Raw genomic sequence first — 21384 nt, 5'->3', positions numbered from 1 at the left:
CCCCTAATCTGCCCTCCCTAACATCGCCGACACCTAACTTCAAGTATTAACCCCTAATCTGCCGACCGGACCCCGACGAACAGTGTAGTTAGTGTGGGTGCTTAGTGACAGGCTAGCAATAAAGCTGTAAAAAAGCCGAAGAGCAGCGAGATCGGATGAGTGATAACTCTCACAATCCGCTGCTCATCGCCCCGTACTTGGTGCGCAGCTTTTTGACAGATTTATTGAGAACTTAGGCAAAATTTTTCAGGTCCACGGCGGCGATGGTAGGCGAGCTTAGGCGGGCGTATTGGGCCGGCGAAGGCAGGTAAGTTGACACGTTGATAACTACCCCCCATAATGTCAAGTTGATATGAATACTTTCCTTATGTACTTCATCTTTTTAGTCCATAGAAAAAGAGGTTTGGTATTGCAATTGAAGGATAAATACAAAGCATGTTTGTATTACTATTTTTGTATATAAATACAAATCTCTACTGGGTTATAGAAATAATATGAAGTTCCCAAGAGCTAATACACAAATATGGACCACTTCTGTACAACCGATAACTCTGCCTATGTCCAGCATGTGAGAGGGGAAATAAAGTTATCAGATGATAATTTCTCTTTTAAAATTTGCATTGTAAAATCTAAGTTATTGTAAAAAAACACTCTGAGGATAGACATTATGGTGCCAATTATCTAAAGTTCTCTGGGATGGCGAGATTATTTAAGAATGATCACCAGTTCTATTAGTAGAATGATCTAAAGACACTTTTTACCCTGAAAACAGGTTGTCTCACTAAGGGGCGTATACTGCATTTTAATGTGGGAAGGAGATACATACATTACAAAACTACACAATTAAATTAATAATTTATAAATCATACAAAATGAATAATTTAACCATTTACACAAAATTAGACTGGAAAAATTTCATTGCTAATGTGCATCAAAAATTCTGATTATCCTAATAAAATGACAAAATAATCTAGATTTTATTAAAGAGACAGAGACAATTATTTTGCTATTCTTTCCATTTTACTGCTTATAAATAGCACTTTTATAGATTATAACAGTTTAAACAGAAAAACAGTTAAAACAGAAGAAAAATAAACATAGCCAATGAAAATGAATAATAAGGTGGTCAGAGAGTCAGTGTCCAATAGACTTGGGCAGCTTTGAAAAATTTGTTTCGGATCGATTTGGATCGATTCGAATTTCGGTTCAGATCTATTCGAATTCGGAAAAATTAGAATGAATTCGTTTCGGATTCATTCAGATTCTTTCGGATTCGGAAAAAAATTGGTTTGGTTTGATTCGATTCGATTCGGTTCTAATCGATTCGGAAATTCGGAATTTCGGTAAGTGTTAGGTGGGATGTGCTGTGTATTACACTAGTATTATGTACTGTATATTAGGTTTAACCCATAGCAGAGTGATAAAACCTAATATACTGTACAATACTAGTGTAATACACGGCCATCCGAATCTACCGAATACATCCAAATCGATTCGGATGTATTCGAATCGATTCGGATGTATTCGATTCGATTCGGATTTATTCGGTAGATTCGGCAGTATTTTAATTCGGAAATTCGAATCGATCCGAATCTCCGAATTTTCCGAATATCCGAAACGAATCGCACATGTCTAGTGTCCAATCAGCTCACATAAAAGTCCATAAAGTATGAAATAAACAGTTAATCTTCCTCTTCTATTTTCTGATAGGAGAAAAATTAGCCTTGGAAATAAAAAGAAACAAAAGTCTGAAAGAAGACAAAAAATACTGAAAATTAGGAGAACAAAATAAGAAATTGCAGGAAACTTGAACAATCTGGGACATCTTGAATTCTTGAAATATTCTGAAACTGAAGTATTCAGACTCTTTGGGCAAGAACAGAAGAATTGTGATGCACTTCCCTCCTCATATTCCTGGATTGGATGGAGCTTGGGCTGTAAATATATATAAAAAATACAATAATCAATTAAAAACTCTTCAAATAACTATATACCATTTTAATAAAATCTAGACTATTCTCTCATTTTATTAGAATAATCAGAATTTTATTACAATGATAGAGACTCATATTTTGCTAGTTTAAAGCAAGTGAAATAAAAAAACTGGATGGTGTGTAATTGAATAAATAGGTTTCAAATAAAATTGATGAAAAATAGTCAGAAGACCCGTCTGCAGTGTATGAAATTAACAGTTGTTTAGAATTAGAAGATCTTAAAGAAACAGTTTCAGATTCATATACTTTCAGACAATAAATAACACACACCTAGATTTAGAGTTTGGCGTTAGCCGTCAAAAGCAGCGTTAAGGGGTCCTAACGCTGCTTTTTACCGCCCTCTGGTATTTAGAGTCAACCAGGAAAAGGTCTAACGCTCACTTCCTCACCGCAACTCCAGGCTACCGCAGATCCCCTTACGCCAATTGCGTATCCTATCTTTTCTATGGGATCTGCCTAATGGTGGTATTTGGAGTCTTGGAAGAAGTGAGCGGTAGAGCCTCTACCGACAAGACTCCTACCGCCAAAAAAAGTCAGTAGTTAAGAGCTTTATGGGCTAACGCCGGAATATAAAGCTCTTAACTACTGTGCTATAAAGTACACTAACACCCATAAACTACCTATGTACCCCTAAACCGAGACCCCCCCACATCGCCGCCACTATAATAAAAATTTTTAACCCCTAATCTGCCGACCGGACACCGCCGCCTCCTACATTATAGCTATGAACCCCTAATCTGCTGTCCCTAACATCGCCGACCCCTATATTATATTTATTAACCCCTAATCTGCCCCCCCAATGTCGCAGCTACCTAACTACACTTATTAACCCCTAATCTGCCGACCGGACCTCGCCGTCACTATAATAAATGTATTAACCCCTAAACCGCCACACTCCCGCCTCGCAAACACTAGAATAAATAGTATTAACCCCTAATCTGCCCTCCCTAACATCGCCGCCACCTACCTACAATTATTAACCCCTAACTAAACCTAACTCTAACCCTAACACCCCCTAACATAAATATAATTTAAATTAAACGAAATAATATTCCTAAATTTAAATAAATTAATCCTATTTAAAACTACAGGGAGTGCAGAATTATTAGGCAAGTTGTATTTTTGAGGATTAATTTTATTATTGAACAACAACCATGTTCTCAATGAACCCAAAAAACTCATTAATATCAAAGCTGAATAGTTTTGGAAGTAGTTTTTAGTTTGTTTTTAGTTATAGCTATTTTAGGGGGATATCTGTGTGTGCAGGTGACTATTACTGTGCATAATTATTAGGCAACTTAACAAAAAACAAATATATACCCATTTCAATTATTTATTTTTACCAGTGAAACCAATATAACATCTCAACATTCACAAATATACATTTCTGACATTCAAAAACAAAACAAAAACAAATCAGTGACCAATATATCCACCTTTCTTTGCAAGGACACTCAAAAGCCTGCCATCCATGGATTCTGTCAGTGTTTTGATCTGTTCGCCATCAACATTGCGTGCAGCAGCAACCACAGCCTCCCAGACACTGTTCAGAGAGGTGTACTGTTTTCCCTCCTTGTAAATCTTACATTTGATGATGGACCACAGGTTCTCAATGGGGTTCAGATCAGGTGAACAAGGAGGCCATGTCATTAGATTTTCTTCTTTTATACCCTTTCTTGCCAGCCACGCTGTGGAGTACTTGGACGCGTGTGATGGAGCATTGTCCTGCATGAAAATCATGTTTTTCTTGAAGGATGCAGACTTCTTCCTGTACCACTGCTTGAAGAAGGTGTCTTCCAGAAACTGGCAGTAGGACTGGGAGTTGAGCTTGACTCCATCCTCAACCCGAAAAGGCCCCACAAGCTCATCTTTGATGATACCAGCCCAAACCAGTACTCCACCTCCACCTTGCTGGTGTCTGAGTCGGACTGGAGCTCTCTGCCCTTTACCAATCCAGCCACGGGCCCATCCATCTGGCCCATCAAGACTCACTCTCATTTCATCAGTCCATAAAACCTTAGAAAAATCAGTCTTGAGATATTTCTTGGCCCAGTCTTGACGTTTCAGCTTGTGTGTCTTGTTCAGTGGTGGTCATCTTTCAGCCTTTCTTACCTTGGCCATGTCTCTGAGTATTGCACACCTTGTGCTTTTGGGCACTCCAGTGATGTTGCAGCTCTGAAATATGGCCAAACTGGTGGCAAGTGGCATCTTGGCAGCTGCACGCTTGACTTTTCTCAGTTCATGGGCAGTTATTTTGCGCCTTGGTTTTTCCACACGCTTTTTGCGACCCTGTTGACTATTTTGAATGAAACGCTTGATTGTTCGATGATCACACTTCAGAAGCTTTGCAATTTTAAGAGTGCTGCATCCCTCTGCAAGATATCTCACTATTTTTGACTTTTCTGAGCCTGTCAAGTCCTTCTTTTGACCCATTTTGCCAAAGGAAAGGAAGTTGCCTAATAATTATGCACACCTGATATAGGGTGTTGATGTCATTAGACCACACCCCTTCTCATTACAGAGATGCACATCACCTAATATGCTTAATTGGTAGTAGGCTTTCGAGCCTATACAGCTTGGAGTAAGACAACATGCATAAAGAGGATGATGTGGTCAAAATACTCATTTGCCTAATAATTCTGCACTCCCTGTATATACTTACCTATAAAATAAAGCCTAATATAGCTACAATATAACTAATAGTTAAATTGTAGATATTTTAGGATTTATATTTATTTTACAGGCAACTTTGTATTTATTTTAACTAGGTACAATAGCTATTAAATAGTTAATAACTATTTAATAGCTACCTAGTTAAAATAAGTACAAAATTACCTGTAAAATAAATCCTAACCTAAGTTACAATTAAACCTAACACTACACTATCATTAAATTAATTAAATAAATTACCTACAATTAGCTACACTAAAATACAATTAAATAAACTATTCTATAATACAAAAAAAACAAACACTAAATTACAAAAAATAAAAAATATTACAAGAAGTTTAATCTAATTACACCTAATCTAAGCCCCCTAATAAAATAAAAAAGCCCCCCAAAATAAAAAAATTCCCTACCCTATTCTAAATTACAAAAGTAATCAGGTCTAAACGGCATCTTCTATCTTCTGTCTTCCGGATCCATCTTCATCCCGCCGACGCGGAACATCCTCCTTCCCCAACGGACTAACGACGAATGAAGATTCCTTTAAGGGACGTCAGCCAAGATGGCGTCCCTCGAATTCCGATTGGCTGATAGGATTCTATCAGCCAATCGGAATTAAGGTATGAAAAATCTGATTGGCTGATTCAATCAGCCAATCAGTTTGAGCTTGCATTCTATTGGCTGATCGGGGGGCTTTTTATTTTATTAGGGGGCTTAGATTAGGTGTAATTAGATTAAACTTCTTGTAATATTTTTTTATTTTTTGTAATTTAGTGTTTGTTTTTTTTTTGTATTATAGAATAGTTTGTTTATTTATATTTTAGTTTAGCTAATTGTAGGTAATTTATTTAATTAATTTAATGATAGTGTAGTGTTAGGTTTAATTGTAACTTAGGTTAGGATTTATTTTACAGGTAATTTTGTATTAACTATTTAATAGCTATTGTACCTAGTTAAAATAAATACAAAGTTGCCTGTAAAATAAATATAAATCCTAAAATAGATACAATGTAATTATTATTTATATTGTAGCTATATTAGGGTTTATTTTATAGGTAAGTATTTAGTTTTAAATAGGAATAATTTATTTAATTTTAGGAATATTATTTAGTTTAATTTAAATTATATTTAATTTAGGGGGGTGTTAGGGTTAGAGTTAGGTTTAGGGGTTAATAATTTTATTATAGTAGCGGCGACAGTGCGGGCGGGAGATTAGGGGTTAATAATTGTAGGTAAGTGGCGGCGATGTTAGGGAGGGCAGATTAGGGGTTAATAAAATTTATTATAGTGTTTGCGAGGCAGGAGTGCGGCTGTTTAGTGGTTAATACATTTATTATAGTGGCGGCGAGGTCCGGTCGGCAGATTAGGGGTTAATAAGTATAGGTAAGGTAGCGGCGACATTGGGGGGTCAGCGATGTTAGGGGCAGCGGATTAGGGGTTCATAGGGATAATGTAGGTTGTGGCGGTGTCCGGAGCGGCAGATTAGGGGTTAATAGTATAATGCAGGTGTCAGCGATAGCGGGGGCGGCAGATTAGGGGTTAATAAGTGTAAGATTAGGGGTGTTTAGATTCGGGGTTCATGTTATGGTGTTAGGTGCAGTCTTAAGAGAGTGTTTCCCCATAGGAAACAATGGGGCTGCGCTAGGAGCTGAATGCTGCTTTTTTGCAGGTGTTAGGTTTTTTTTCAGCCCAAACTGCCCCATTGTTTCCAATGGGGATATCGTGCACGAGCACGTTTTTCCAGCTTACCGCTACTGTAAGCAACGCTGGTATTGATGGTTGAAGTGGAGCGAAATTAGGCTCAACGCACCCTTTTCTCAGCCTAACGCAGCCCCTCAGACAACTCTAAATACCAGCGTTGTCTTAAGGGTGCGCTGGGAAAAAAAGCAGCGTTAGCTACACGGGTCTTTACCGACAAAACTCTAAATCTAGCCGACAGAGTTTAGGATTTTCTAAAAAATAAGGATAGCAAAAGTCCTAGGGGCCAATTTATCAAATGTTGGATGGACATGATTTGCTGTAGCTGTAGCGAATTTTAAGATAGATTCACCAAGCGCCTACTGAAACTGACCCTTGGCTCAGATAAATTGACCCCTAGTGGTCAAAAAAGGAAAACAAAATGATTCAGAACTTTATCAAAGCGCCCACTTTAGAAGGCCGGGTCTTGGATACACTAACACTTCACAAATGGATTTTTGTATATTTATTACAATAAAAACAATAAAATTCCAACAGTGTGCATATATGTTTTTTTCAATCTTCTATTAGTAGCTGAAATTGTTATATGGTTTATTATTAAAAAACAATTCTACTTAAAATCTTTAAAAATAAACGATCTAGTATTAAAAGTCCCTCATGGATCCATGTTAACAGTCTAATAATTCTTCCACCCTTTCATTGGAGTGAATAATATTAAAAATAACTAGTTAAATTTCTGACGGTTTGGAAAGCTTCCTTAAGCAAAGCACTGAGTTGGGATAGCTTTGATATCCCAAGTGGTGGTTTCCACGTTGTAAGTGGGGAGCAACCAAAAAATAGCTTCCTTAAGCAAAGCACTGAATTGGGATAGCTTTGATATCCCAAGTGGTGCTTTCCACGTTATAGGGAGCAGCAAAAAATAGCTTTAAATATCTCCTATTAGTCCGGTTGTTGTTAAAATACAAATCAACAGTGGTGTGAAAATACAAATCATCAGCGGTGTAAAAATAAATAGACGTAATAAAATACCAGTGTTCAGTGATGTAAATGTGGTGTGACAATTAAATGTAAGGTGACTTCCTAAAAACAATATGACTTCCTAAAAACAATATGAAAATTTTCCAAATACTTGCTGAATAATCCTTTCAAAAAACGAGAAAAAGAGAACAAAGTGTAATCCTCAATTAAAAAATATAAATACACTTGTGAAAAAAAGGGTCATATGAATCTTCAATTATGTGCAAATTCCAAAACTGTGTGAAAAAACTGTTAAAAATACTGAACAATAAAAATAGTCAATAATAATAGTCCGTGAAAATAAGTGATGTTGTGTGAAAGTCAAAAACCTTTGCTTGCAAAAAGTGTCCTCACAATCCTATGCGTGCAGGATTTTTCGGCAGCCCTGGCTCCCTTTGCCCTCAAGTGTTTGGTCCCTCAGCTCTTTCAAGCCTTTGTCCCCTCTCCTTGCTAGCTCGTGGTCCCTCTGCCGAGAAAATATATAATAGTGTAGATTGCTACAGATATATGGATAATATGAAATAACACTTACCAGCCAACGCGTTTCGGTCCAGAATGACCTTTCTCAAGACTGAGGGCAGCGGATTAGGGGTTCATAGGGATAATGTAGGTTGTGGCGGTGTCCGGAGCGGCAGATTAGGGGTTAATAGTATAATGCAGGTGTCAGCGATAGCGGGGGCGGCAGATTAGGGGTTAATAAGTGTAAGATTAGGGGTGTTTAGATTCGGGGTTCATGTTATGGTGTTAGGTGCAGTCTTAAGAGAGTGTTTCCCCATAGGAAACAATGGGGCTGCGCTAGGAGCTGAATGCTGCTTTTTTGCAGGTGTTAGGTTTTTTTTTCAGCCCAAACTGCCCCATTGTTTCCTATGGGGATATCGTGCACGAGCACGTTTTTCCAGCTTACCGCTACTGTAAGCAACGCTGGTATTGATGGTTGAAGTGGAGCGAAATTAGGCTCAACGCACCCTTTTCTCAGCCTAACGCAGCCCCTCAGACAACTCTAAATACCAGCGTTGTCTTAAGGGTGCGCTGGGAAAAAAAGCAGCGTTAGCTACACGGGTCTTTACCGACAAAACTCTAAATCTAGCCGACAGAGTTTAGGATTTTCTAAAAAATAAGGATAGCAAAAGTCCTAGGGGCCAATTTATCAAATGTTGGATGGACATGATTTGCTGTAGCTGTAGCGAATCATGTCCGCCTGACATCGCTAAATGCCGACAGCATATGCCATCGGCATTTATCATTGCACAAGCATTTCTGGTAAAATGCTTGTGTAATGCCACCCCTTGCACATTTGAGGCCAATCAGCCACTTGCAGGGGGTGTCAATCATCCCGAACGTATCTTAAATCATGTTTCCGGTTAGCCGGAAGGCTCGAATAAGCAGCATCCGCTACTTGATAAATGTACCCCATAGTTTCAGTACGTCTAGAAGGAGAAAAAATAAAACTTTAAGGAGAAAACAATTTAGCATCATAGTCTATAGCCTTTATATCGGAAACCCCTTTACAAGATAAAAAGCATAATAAGGTTGCAGGGTTAGAAGTAAGTTGTTTGAGAGAGAGTTCATTATTATCTGGCCAATTTCTGGAAAATTAAATTATTAAATCAATATCCCATTTTGGAACAGGAGGTCTTTTAACATAAATAGCCTTAAGCAATTTACAAATGGTGAAATGTTAACCTATAGGAGAATTATACAATAATTTGTGACCAGCTGAAATAGCACAACGCATCACATTATTGATCTGTAAGCCAGACCAGCCTCAAAAAGAGAAGTGAGGTAATGATCACCTCACTCAAAGGGGATCCAGATTCCTGGTACAGAACCAGCAAGTCCATTTAGTTCATGTGGATAAATAACATTTTCTGGTTCCTGGTACCCAAGAGTCTTGAAGGAGAAGTTTAGCCCCTGTCGGAAGACCTTTGGAGGACCAAGATCCCCAGAAATTTTCCAGGCAAGAAATTGAAGAGACTAGAAAAGTGTATACTTAATTGCACACCATCCCAAATTAACCACTAAAATGAATATATATATATATATATATATATATATATATATATATATATATATATATATATATATATATATATTCACTATATATATATTATTGCAAGAGTATTAACAGGCTAATAAAATGTAACTTTTATTGAACCAAAAAAAATGGGAAAAAGAACTTAATAAAATATGAAGGCAGTTGGGTACGAAGTTATATTGTACTGTGCTTACATAGCAATAACCCATTGTATTACTAGCTTCTATAAATAGCATTCAAACATTAAAGGGCAATATCTAGTAGGTGTTATACTGAGGTAGCAAAAGTTATAATATGTTAAGTAAATGCTTAAGCGATACTGATACAAAACATGCAATGATTGTGGCATGGTTTGTATCAAAGTGTTTGCAGCAAAATCTAATTGTAGATATCTACCAGAGTGTAATTCATACAATATGTTACTCAGAATAATGTTATGAAATCACTGTTATGAGTATAGAAATAGGAGTTTGCCACTCATGAATACATGGGTGCTGTTTTAAGTGCAATGGAGGTTTTGCCCTGATCTAGCAGTTTTGCTTGGTATAGCAGTTAATATCAGCTAACCGTCATTATAACATTGTATTGGAAGTATCACTGTAACTTCATCATTATAACAAACATCAGTCATAGTTATATAACTGTTACTATAGCACCATACTCATGTGTCATGGTCTAACAGTTTCATTTCATATAGCAATTAATATCGTTTAGCCACTGCTATAGCATTTTAATGTGAGTATCACTTTACTTCATTATTGCATAAAATCAGATATTTGCTTACAAAAGTGTAACAGTTTGGATTGGTTCAGCTGATGTTATTTCAAAACCACGGTGGCGGCTTATTATGTATTGATGTCTTCAAATGAATTAGATTGTCTGCTCCTGAGCTTATAGTGTAAAGCTCTGGGAAAACTGTAACACACACAGAGCTAACTGTACTAAATGCTTGTGGGGAATCAGCAGCGCATGTGTAATACCCTAAGCAAAGGGACTCAGCCGATCTGTATCACATGACTTGTTATGCGTGGCTTTAATTATAACATACGGACACTTAATCACAACCATTATTTACTGTTAGCTCTTTATATCATTTAAAGGGACAGGAAACTCATAATGTTTCTTTCATGACTCATAACATAGATATTGACGGCAGATAAGAGCCATAGGCCCAGCAAGTCTGCTTGATTCGTATACAGTGTGCGATTTTAAACAACTTTCTAATTTACTTCTATTATGAATCATTTGTTGAAAAACAGGGATGTATGCTTAGGAGCCGGCCCATTTCTGGAGCACTATATGCCAGCACTATTTCCTGCCATGTTCTGGTCTAGATGCCTACCTAGGTATCAATTTCTTTGACTAAGATCGGAGCTTTCAGAGCTAAACAATCTTCCTCAGAAATCTGAGGTATCTGGATGCTTCTCCTGGCTATGCAAGATTGCTCGCTGCATCAGAGTAAAGTAGTTGATAGAAATAAAAAAAAACTTTGCTAATCTCCTCTGTTTCAGTTTATGTAATATTACCTATTTGAATAGCTGGAATATAATTTATTTACTTTCTATTTTTTGTAAGACGCGCAAGGTGTTTCGCGGAACAACCGTGAAATCCCCTGAAATACATATTGGTTTTTGAATCCTGTTCTAATGATTTCTGCTTAAAGAATATATCTCGTACCTTTCTAGCTTCAATGTATATATTCCAGTTTATATTCGATTGCTCATTCAAATATTTTCTATAAGCATTCCTCACTTGATTAGTATGTTGAGTTTCTGCCGCACGTTTTTTTTTATTTAGAATACTCATATACGCTTTAATTTCGCCACAAATTACTGCTTTAGCGGTTTCCCCAAAAATGTCAATTTGATTAAAATAATCAATATTAAAGCTGCAAAAGTCTTTCCACCTCTGTTTTAATCAGAGAGAAAATTTAACATTGTTGCACAAAAATCGTGGGGAAAAGAATCTAGCCAATTTATTCTCATCTTTATTAGCAGTCAGAAATATAAGAGAAATAACAGCATGATCTGAAATAGAGATGTCACTAATGGCCGTAGATAATGTTTGGATAGATAAAGATTCAGAAATTAAAAACAGATCAATTCTAGAATTTTTTTTAAAAGCTTTAGATTCACAGGTGAATATCTGTGACTCTGGATTCCTGATCCTCCAAATATCACTCAATTTAAGCTTATGACACATTTTTTAAAAAAGTTTTGCACTTTTATTATAATTTTTCAAATTTTTACACGAAAGCCTATCCAGTATTGGGCATGGTGTTAAATTAAAATCACCGCCAATTTTTTTTCCAAAATTCAGACGAGACCACATTCGGGCCATAAATATTACAAAAAAAAATATTTTGTCTCATTAATTACTACCTGCAAAAAAATAACCGTGCTTCTGGATCAACATCTATACTAATAATAGAATATTTTACATTTTTATCAAATAATATTGCAACACCACATTTTCTATTAATGGAAGGAGCCGCAACAACCCTCCCTACCCATTTAATCTTAAGTTTCGCAGATTCTAAATAAGTCAGATGTGTCTCCTGAAGTAATACGATATCTGGTTTATCTTTAGTCAAATGTTTAATAATGAGTTTACGTTTAGCCGGGGAGGAGATTCCTCCAACATTCCAGGACAAGATTGTAAGTTTATTCATGACAAACTAATGACCTGGTAATAATTTATGTGTGAAGGGGGGAGAGAGGGGAAAAAAACAAAAAACCATAATACTCTAACAAAACATTAAAAATAACTGCGAGGCAGAAATCTCTTACAACGACTGACAATCTCATGCATCTATTAAAGATAAACCTTTCCATTGAGCAAACCAACTAACATATCTTATATTGCCAAGGAGATATAACACTGATGGAAAAACTATACCTACAGGATTCCTTTTGATTCAATATGATCTTTTATCTCCTTGACAGTGTTAAATATGTATTTATTACCATTATCTTCTAGAACAATTTTGGCTGGATAGACTAGTCATGCTTTCAAACCCTTATTTATAAACTGGGTACAAAAAGGGGCCATTCATTTCCTTTTAGAGGATGTTTCACTAGAAAAGACTTGGAAAAGTAGTATCTTATGCTTTCCTAGAGTACAAGATTCAGTTTTTTTAAATAATCTTAATAGTTCAACTTTATCCTAAAATCTCAAAAACTTTACAAGGCACATCCTATTTCTGATTGTTCCATCCGAGAAAGTTCTTTTGGAGCCTACTCTATGAGCTCTTTCACCCTCTAAGGGGAGTTGTTGTGGAGGAAACTCTAATGTTTGAGGGAGTAATATAGAAGTGATTTTAATTAGGTCTTCAAATTCAGGATTTTCTGGGAGGCCTATTATTCTTAAATTATTACGTCTTGCACGATCTTCCATGTTATCTAAACGAGTCTGAAGATTGTTAATTTGTGTCTCTTATTTCTGCAATATAGTTTCTTGAGAGTTAGCTATGTCCTCCAGATCAGATACTCTATTTTTTATTTAGTGGCAAATTGCCTCACTTCTGATGTTAAAGTAACCAGATCAGTGGAAATACTAGATAAGCCTTTCTTGATACAGTCAAATTGAGGTGTAAACAAATCAGATATTTGCACAAATATGGACTGGACTATCCATTCTAGAGGATATATGATCTAAGCTAGTATCAGTAATTGTATCATTAGTTTTAGATTTTTTGTCTTTTGCTTTAGCAGGCATTGTGGGCGAATTTAGTTTCGCTTGTGTGAGAAATTTATCCATAGACTTTAGTGAACAATAGTGAAGTGAAAACACACTTTAGCCCGGAAAAGGAGAAATCTCTAAGGGAATGAACGTGAATGTGATTATTATATACAACTAAATGTGTATATATATATATAAATATAAGTAAAAACTGTGACAAAAAAAAAAGAGAAAAACCCCTAAACGTGAAAAAGGGCTGCAAAACAGCATACAAAATTAATTTAAACAGGCTAACTAACTCATCATAACTAGCTTTTAAGGCTCTTAAGAAAAAAAACTATAATCAGAAAGAGATTTTCTTTGGTAACAGTAGCTTATAATATTTTGACTATAGATCTAGGAAATTCTCCTTTTAATCTGTATAACTATGCTTATAAGTTTAGAAAGGAATCGATTAAAAAGATGAAAAATAACAGGGAAACCCCCCGTACAATAGTTTACAACATAGTATAAAACTATTAATAGAGACTCAACACACCCTACTAGTATGACAGTTTTATATCTTCTATATTAAACAGGTGGTTCAAACATATAGCTTATGTTGGACTTTGACTCACAGCCTAAACATTAAGTATTTTAATAAAACATGTGTATTGGCTGTGTGTCTTATAATAAGCCTTCCTAAATGGCAGTTATTAATCTACACCAAGAAAACCTTGTAAGTGGAGATGACGGTCTCCCAGTATACAGATTAGATAATATAACAACCTTGCCTAATTAACAATTGCAGAGAGACTCAGGCATAAACAAAATATCAACCTATGACTCACTATACATCCAATATAGCCATTGTCAATTTAAATAAAGCATATAAAATCTAACTTGTCTTATTGCAATGACATCAAGATAACAACCCTAATCTCTCAAAATGTGTAGCTTTTTTTTACTTTTCCCTTTCTTCCCTTCTTTTTTTTTTTTTATAAAAAAAACTTTAAAGAATAATGCCTCAGCTTAAATGAGGCGACAAAGCAGAGAATAATCACAGATCATGTAAACATTAAGCTGCTACAGACATAAAATCTTGAAAGTCCAACCTGTAATAAGAAAATACACATCAACTAGAGCTCCAAAGAGCGTTCGGCAATTTAGTAATGTAAGATAAAACCAAGGTGCATTTGATAAATCGTAAGCGTTTCAATAAGTCCTTTTATAATATTAAGGATTGCCTATATTTACATGAGCGCCCTTCATATGATATAAAAACAGGTAGGTCTCAGGAAATCGTTATTCTAACATGTATTAGTCTTCAGAGCATAATTCAACAACACAAAATCCCACACGCTAGAGAATGAGGCCTAGGGCAAATATGGACCAGTTCATAAACGGGTTCAACAAAGCGTTCTTGCATCTGTAGAATTATAGGCACGCCTCGTCAATGCTCTCTGTATTCAATTACCCGTCTCAATGAGACTTTCATTGGAATGCTGGTATTACCATCTCTCAGAGCTATACTATGTATTATATGGGTACTGGGTATAACAGCACACTTGGTTCATAGTAGTATAATCTTCCTGGATCCAATACAGCCAGACACGTCAGGCAATATAATTTATGTTATGTTCAGCAATCTGCTACAAAGCAGGTTTACAAAGTCCCAAAAAGCTCAGCAATACAGAATCCCCTTTTATCTATTTCAAAGTGTTAACAAACCAAGAGGATGAGAAAAAGATCTCTGGGTGCAAAGTGTCTATGATAATGTATTTTCCGGAATAAATAACCACCATGAATCTTCAACTGCGAGGCTAGGGCTCAGGGTACGACTTCTGTCGCCACCCCAATGCTCTTGCCTGCAAGCGACACTTGACTTGGGTGGAACCGGACCAGAACAGCACTTTGACCTTGTATTCAGTATGCTGCTTCCTCCTGCGAGCAAAAAACATTCCAGAAACTTTTTCACCTCTGTGTTGGTAGATTTAGATGAAACCAGTAGAAGCTGAGCTTGCTAAAATTTAATGAAATATTTACACATTGTGGATTCTGCCGCAAGCTGATGAGGGATTCTCACACCGGAACAACTTGTACCACCGGGCCCAAAACAAGCCCAGAAAACAACTTGGGTCATGGGGCAAATGGCGTGGGGACCCGGATCTTAAACGCTGCACACTCTCATACAGCCGTTGAGGAGCAACTGACATGCAATGCTCCACCCCCCACAGGAAGTCCTCCACTCTGTATCACATATGTATATAATAACATGTTAATATTATATGTCTGTTTGCAACTAAATAATGCTAAAATAACAATTTCCATCAATAAAAACATAATATAATGCTGTATCCTGAGATATTTTAGAATACAACAGAAAAAATCTCTCACATTTAAATAAACAGTTTGTTTCCTCCTTACTTATCCATATGATAATCACACCCTGAGGGGGAGGCAGGGACTCTGTATTCATGTGACACCAGAGGGGACAATAGACATCTATATTGAAACAAAAGTCCAGGTGTGACACTCTCATTGTCTCCCAGCTGACAAGTTGTACTCATGTGAGTCACACAGAAAAAGGTGACACTCCCACATTAGTATAAATATCTGTGTAACACTCAGTGATATCACAGGAGGAACCAGAGAGACCTCATACTTACAGAGCTTCTGCTAAACGGTAATATGCAAAACCTGACATAAATCTTTAGCCTCACACTGTTGTGTTTTATATAATAATAAGAAAATATTGTTCTGTATTTTGTTGTGATAAAGATAAACTATTTTACATCACATAAGAAACTGAGTTGAATTTAAAAAAAATCAATTGTTCTTATTTAATTGTTTTTTATATTTTTTATGCTGTGTTAATGAATTTATTGTTTAGTTCTTCAATTTAAATAGGCTAATTTAACCCCTTAAGGGCTGGGCATTTCAGACAAAAACTTTCCCAAAAGAGCAGAGCATTTTTAGCAGTTTTGCCATCACTACATTTAAACAGAAATAGAGCCCTTTTTATATTTACTTATCAAAACTATATATTTTTTTTTAAATAGACAACCCAAAGTATTGATCTAGGTCCATTCTGGTATATTTCATGCTACCATTACACCGCCAAATGCGATCAAATAAAACAATTTTTTATTTTTTTCACAATTTTAGGTTTCTCACTGAAATTATTTACAAACAGCTTGTGCAATCATGGGACAAATGGTTGTAAATGCGTCTCTGAGATCCCCTTTGTTTAGAAATAGCAGACATATATGGTTTTGGCATTGCTTTTAGGTAATTAGAAGGCCGCTAAATGCTGCTGCGCACCACATTTGTATTATGCCCAACAGTGAAGGGGTTAATTAGGTAGCTTGTAGGGTTAATTTTAGCTTTAGTGTAGAGATCAGCCTCCCACCTGACACACCCCACCCCCTTATCCCTCCCTGACCCCTCTCAAACAGCTCTCTTTCCTCCCCCCCCCAAACGTCACCCCATCTTAAGTACTGACAGAAAGTCTGCCAGTAGAAAAATTAAAGTTTTTTTATTTTTTTATTTTATATTTTCTGCAGGGTAGTATCCCCCCTTTCCTCCCTGATCTCCCCAAACAGCTCTCTATCCCTCCCCCTCTACCTATTAGCGGTCATCTTAGAAACTAGCAGCTGTCTGCCAGTACCCAGTTTGCAGCAAAATAGGTGATTTTTTTTTTTTTAAATAATACTCATATTTCTGTAGTGTAGCTGCCCCCCCATACCCAAACCCCCCAGATTCCTTTTTTTCTCAAATTATCCCACAAATGATCCCATCATGGCCCCTCCTTCCCCCTCAATCATGCAGCTGGATTCTTTTTTTTTTTCAAAAGTAGAGTGGCCGAGCGTTCGCCCTCTACCGCCCTCATCCTGCCTCCTCCAGAGATGGGCCGCCCACCCGCCTCCCGTCTTACGCTCCCACCCACCAACGATCGGTCCCACCGCTGTCCAATGCAGAGAGGGCCATAGCTTATGGCCCTGTTTTATCAGTCTCATCACATATACTGATCTAATCATAAATATCTTGTGATCTGCATATTATTTTATTTCTAATGAGGTTATTTTATAATACATTTCTTATTTCTATTAGCTGCACCTGTTTATCATCAGAACGTTTATCCCACTGATCTGTGGCTGATTCTTGTTGTTAGTATGGACCATAGTAAGTGTATTCTGCACCTTCAGCTGCTGCTGTTTATGTCACATGATCACAGACTTAAAGGGACAGTGTCCTGTAAATTTGGTTTTCCCTTGAAATAACAAGAAACCCTAAATGTTTTTCATTATTTAAATAGAACATATAATTTTCAACACTTTCCAACTGACTTCTATTATGATATTTGCTTCATTCTCTATATATCCTTTATTGAAGCAGCAGCAATGCACTACTGGGAGCTAGCTGAACACATAACGTGAGCCAATGGCAAGAGGCTTGTATGTGCCACTAATCAGCAGCTAGCGCACCATAGTGCATTATATGATTTGCCCCAAGGGAATAAAGCAGATTTGATAATAGAAGGAAATTGGAAAGTTGTTTAAATTTGAATAATAAAAGTATAATTGTGACTTTGCTGTCCCTTTAATGTGTTTCTAATGACTTGTTTTACCGGTGTATAAAATAGTATAAAGTGTATGGGAAATTTCACCTTTAGCTTTAGTTTTTATGTGAAATAACTGTTTGCTGTCTGTAATTTATTTTCATTATTAAATTGTACACAGCCTTTTAAATGACCTGAGGCAGCGGCTCCTACTTAGCATATGCAGGAGTTCACATTATATAAAAATATGAGTCTGTTATTGGCTGATAGCTGTCACATGGTACAGGTGCAGAACTACATTTATCAGAAAACATTCTATTGTTCTTTTTAAATTCATAGTAAGATTTATTGCATTGTATTTTTGTTATGCATCTGTGGTTTTGTAATTCTATGTTTTATGGTCCTTTTAAATGGACTGAATTTGCCAAAAGAACATATCTCATTATATTATCACTCTATGTAAATATCAAATTTTCCTTTTCTTAACTCTATCCAAGAAAACAATTAAAATTAACACTTTAGGGCCTATCTCTCCCACACCCCCTTGCAGTGTGATTTAAGACAACTCAGTATTGACTAAGAGAAGTTAAACACTAGGGGTGGAGCACATGACAAAATGTCTGACAGGGAGAATTAATAGGAAGTACAATACCAATACTGCAGTATCCAATTTAACTTATATTTAAACTACTGATTTTTAACATTTCTTGCAGGAGAAAATATTGTTTCATATAAATGATACAAAACAAAGATTATGATATATTTGTAAAGTAGTGATATGGCCCCACTTAAATAGATTTTCTACCATTATGTTGTATAGATCTGGGAAGATTCATATTTAAGGGGCAATTATAACACCCACAGAGCTAACTGTACTAAATGCTTGTGGTTATCAACATCACATATGTAATAACCTAATCAGCTGATCTGTATCACATGAATTGTTATGTGTGCCTTTAATTATACCATACGTACAGTTAATCAGAACCATTATTTATTATTATCCGTCTAAACCATTTAATATACTTTTTACAGACACGGCCAGAGCACTGAGAGATATCAGGTATTGATGTAACTGGAGTGAATAAGGTAACCTTCTTTCTGAGCACAGACATTGGAGCCTGTTATCAGCATTAACTCATTTGTGTTAGGTGAGTAAAATAGATATTATGCTGACTTTAATTACTGGGAAAATAGAATTGATCGCTCATTAAACAAATATAAACTATTATATTTATATCTACATCTTTAAGAACATTTGTGTCAGTGACGTTATAAAGAAGGAGCAACATCCATTGGGCTGAGGGGGAGGGTAAAAAATACTACTCCCCCTCTGTCATTTTACACAGACCATGTCTATCAACTGCCTAACCTCACCCCCTGACCTGGTTCATTACTCAGAACACCAGTAACTCCACCTTCCCCTACCCTGACCTCGCTCATGGAACATCCATAACTGCACTTATGCCTACCTTGTTCCCATGTGTGAAACACCCACAACTCAGTAATTTAGTTTACTATGATGTAGTAATGTTTACATTCTATGTAATCCTTTTTTTATTTGTGATTTACAGGTAAATACATTTAAAAATAAACACAACATTTAGGATATTTTGTTGAGTATAAAAGAATATGATTTTTTTATTAAGATAGATTATATTATAAAGCATAAACATTCTTATTTTTCTTTATTCCATTTCATTTTATGAAGACAAACACTTGAATAGTTCATATCCATCCTTCACTACAGAAAGCATCAGAATGATACAGCAAACTCCAAAAATCTTAGACAACAATGACTATTCACAAATATTGGGGATATCACAAAAGATATTAAAAAACGATGGTGAATTGGCAGGAACTGGGCAGCAATTGTTATGTACAGAGAGTAATTTAGTCATCAAACAAGAGGACAACATTGATGCCTTATCTTGTGAAGTTAATATCCCAGAGGATAAACCACACACATTTACTGAGTTTTCAAAACATAGTAAAGAAGAGAAAAGTCTACAGTCTAACCAAATAATTCATACAAAGGAGCAACCTTTCCAATGTACAGAATGTGAGAAAAGCTTTAGATGGAAGTCTCATCTACTAGAACACCACAAAATTCACACAGGTGAGAAGCCACACACATGCAAAGAGTGCGGCAAATGTTTTACACAAATGAATTATCTGAAAATTCATAAAAAGATTCACACAGCAGAAAAGCCTTTCACATGTACAGAGTGTGGTAAAAGTTTTACACAAATTAATAGTCTGAAAACTCATGAAAGGATTCACACCGGAGAAAAGCCTTTCACATGTACAGAGTGTGGAAAAAGTTTTACACGAATGGATAATCTGAAAACTCATGAAAGGAGTCACACAGGAGAAAAGCCTTTCACATGTGCAGAGTGTGGAAAAAGTTTTACACAAATGAGTACTCTGAAAACTCATGAAAGGATTCACACAGGAGAAAAGCCTTTCACATGTACAGAGTGTGGTAAAAGTTTTACACAAATTAATATTCTGAAAACTCATGAAAGGATTCACATCGGAGAAAAGTCTTTCACATGTACAGAGTGTGGAAAAAGTTTTACACGAATGGATAATCTGAAAACTCATGAAAGGAGTCACACAGGGGAAAAGCCTTTCATATGTGCAGAGTGTGGAAAAAGTTTTACAGGAAAGAGTACTCTGAGAAAACATAAAATGATTCACAAGGGAAGAACCCTTTCACATGTTTAGAAAGTGGAAAAAATGTTTTAATTAAAAACAGGTATCACAAAACACCAAATATTTACACACAAATACATTTTATATTCACAGTGTACAAACCTTATTACAATTATCCTAAAGAGGACAAACTCTCTAAATAGAAGCATCAAAAAGGATGTTATTGTTAATAACACTTACTAAATCCCAGTTTAGACCTAGGACTAGGTGAAGGGATTATATCTCCACACTGGCCTGGGAACGCCTCAGGATTCCCCAGTTGGAGCTGGTTAATGTGGCCAGGGAAAGGGAAGTTTGAGGTCCCGTGCTAGAACTGCTGCCCCCGCTTCCTGACCCCGGATAAGCAGATGAAGATAAATCCCAGTTATAAAAGCCCCAGATTGGAAGTGATCTCCTGCTGTCCTTTGTGCCTCTATATATGTGCACCTTAATTTTGCTCATATAAATGTGATAGATCCAAATGCCACACAGGAATATACAAATCTGTCCTCATACTGCCCAGTTTGCACAACCAGTCACCACCAAAGCACCTCCAGTGTTGTTTATTAATATGCCAGTGTTATGAGTTGTACGTTTGATTTACATAGGGGAGGAAATAATTATATTTACAGAATAAAGGAGTCTTTATAAGAATAGAGTGTTATTATTTATTATTATTCTTTATTTATAAAGCTCCAACAGATTCTGCAGTGCTGTCCATGGGTACAGAGATAAAAGTACAGTACAATACAATATAAAAGACACCAGACAAAGTTTAACAAACAAATACAGGTTGAATTGAGGGCCCTGTTCCCATCTAGATGGGTAGGAGGGTGAAAAACAGGAGGTGGGGACTGCAAAGGTCAGGATGATGTTAGTGTAGAGTTAGATGAGGGCAGCAATTAGGCAAGTGGAATTAATTTGTTACTGATTTGGAGATAGACTTCCATGAACAGAAAGGTCTTTAGGGAGCATTTAAAGGAGGAAAGGTTAGGGGAGAGTCTGACAGCTCTAGGAAATGCGTTCCAGATGGTTGGTGCCGCACGAGAGAAGTC

The 21384-nt window shown here is 36.4% G+C and overlaps 1 protein-coding gene across 1 annotated transcript in view; it reads left to right on the top strand.

The window, feature by feature from the left end:
* Positions 1 to 20338, top strand: part of LOC128661359 (oocyte zinc finger protein XlCOF6-like) — a gene marked incomplete at both ends in the record, with an annotated part of 33370 nt that extends 13032 nt beyond the window's left edge. Inside the window, one exon of the mRNA XM_053715623.1 lies at positions 19740 to 20338. Within this exon, the coding sequence (XP_053571598.1) occupies positions 19740 to 20338 (599 nt within the window). The remainder of the gene's footprint in view (positions 1 to 19739) is intronic.
* Positions 20339 to 21384: the final 1046 nt, after the last annotated feature.

This window comes from Bombina bombina, chromosome 5 (genome assembly GCF_027579735.1).
Source record: "Bombina bombina isolate aBomBom1 chromosome 5, aBomBom1.pri, whole genome shotgun sequence".
Classification (NCBI taxonomy): Eukaryota; Metazoa; Chordata; class Amphibia; order Anura; family Bombinatoridae; genus Bombina; species Bombina bombina.
The sequence above is the reverse complement of the archived record's forward strand: the minus strand, read 5'-3'. Positions and strand labels throughout refer to the sequence as shown.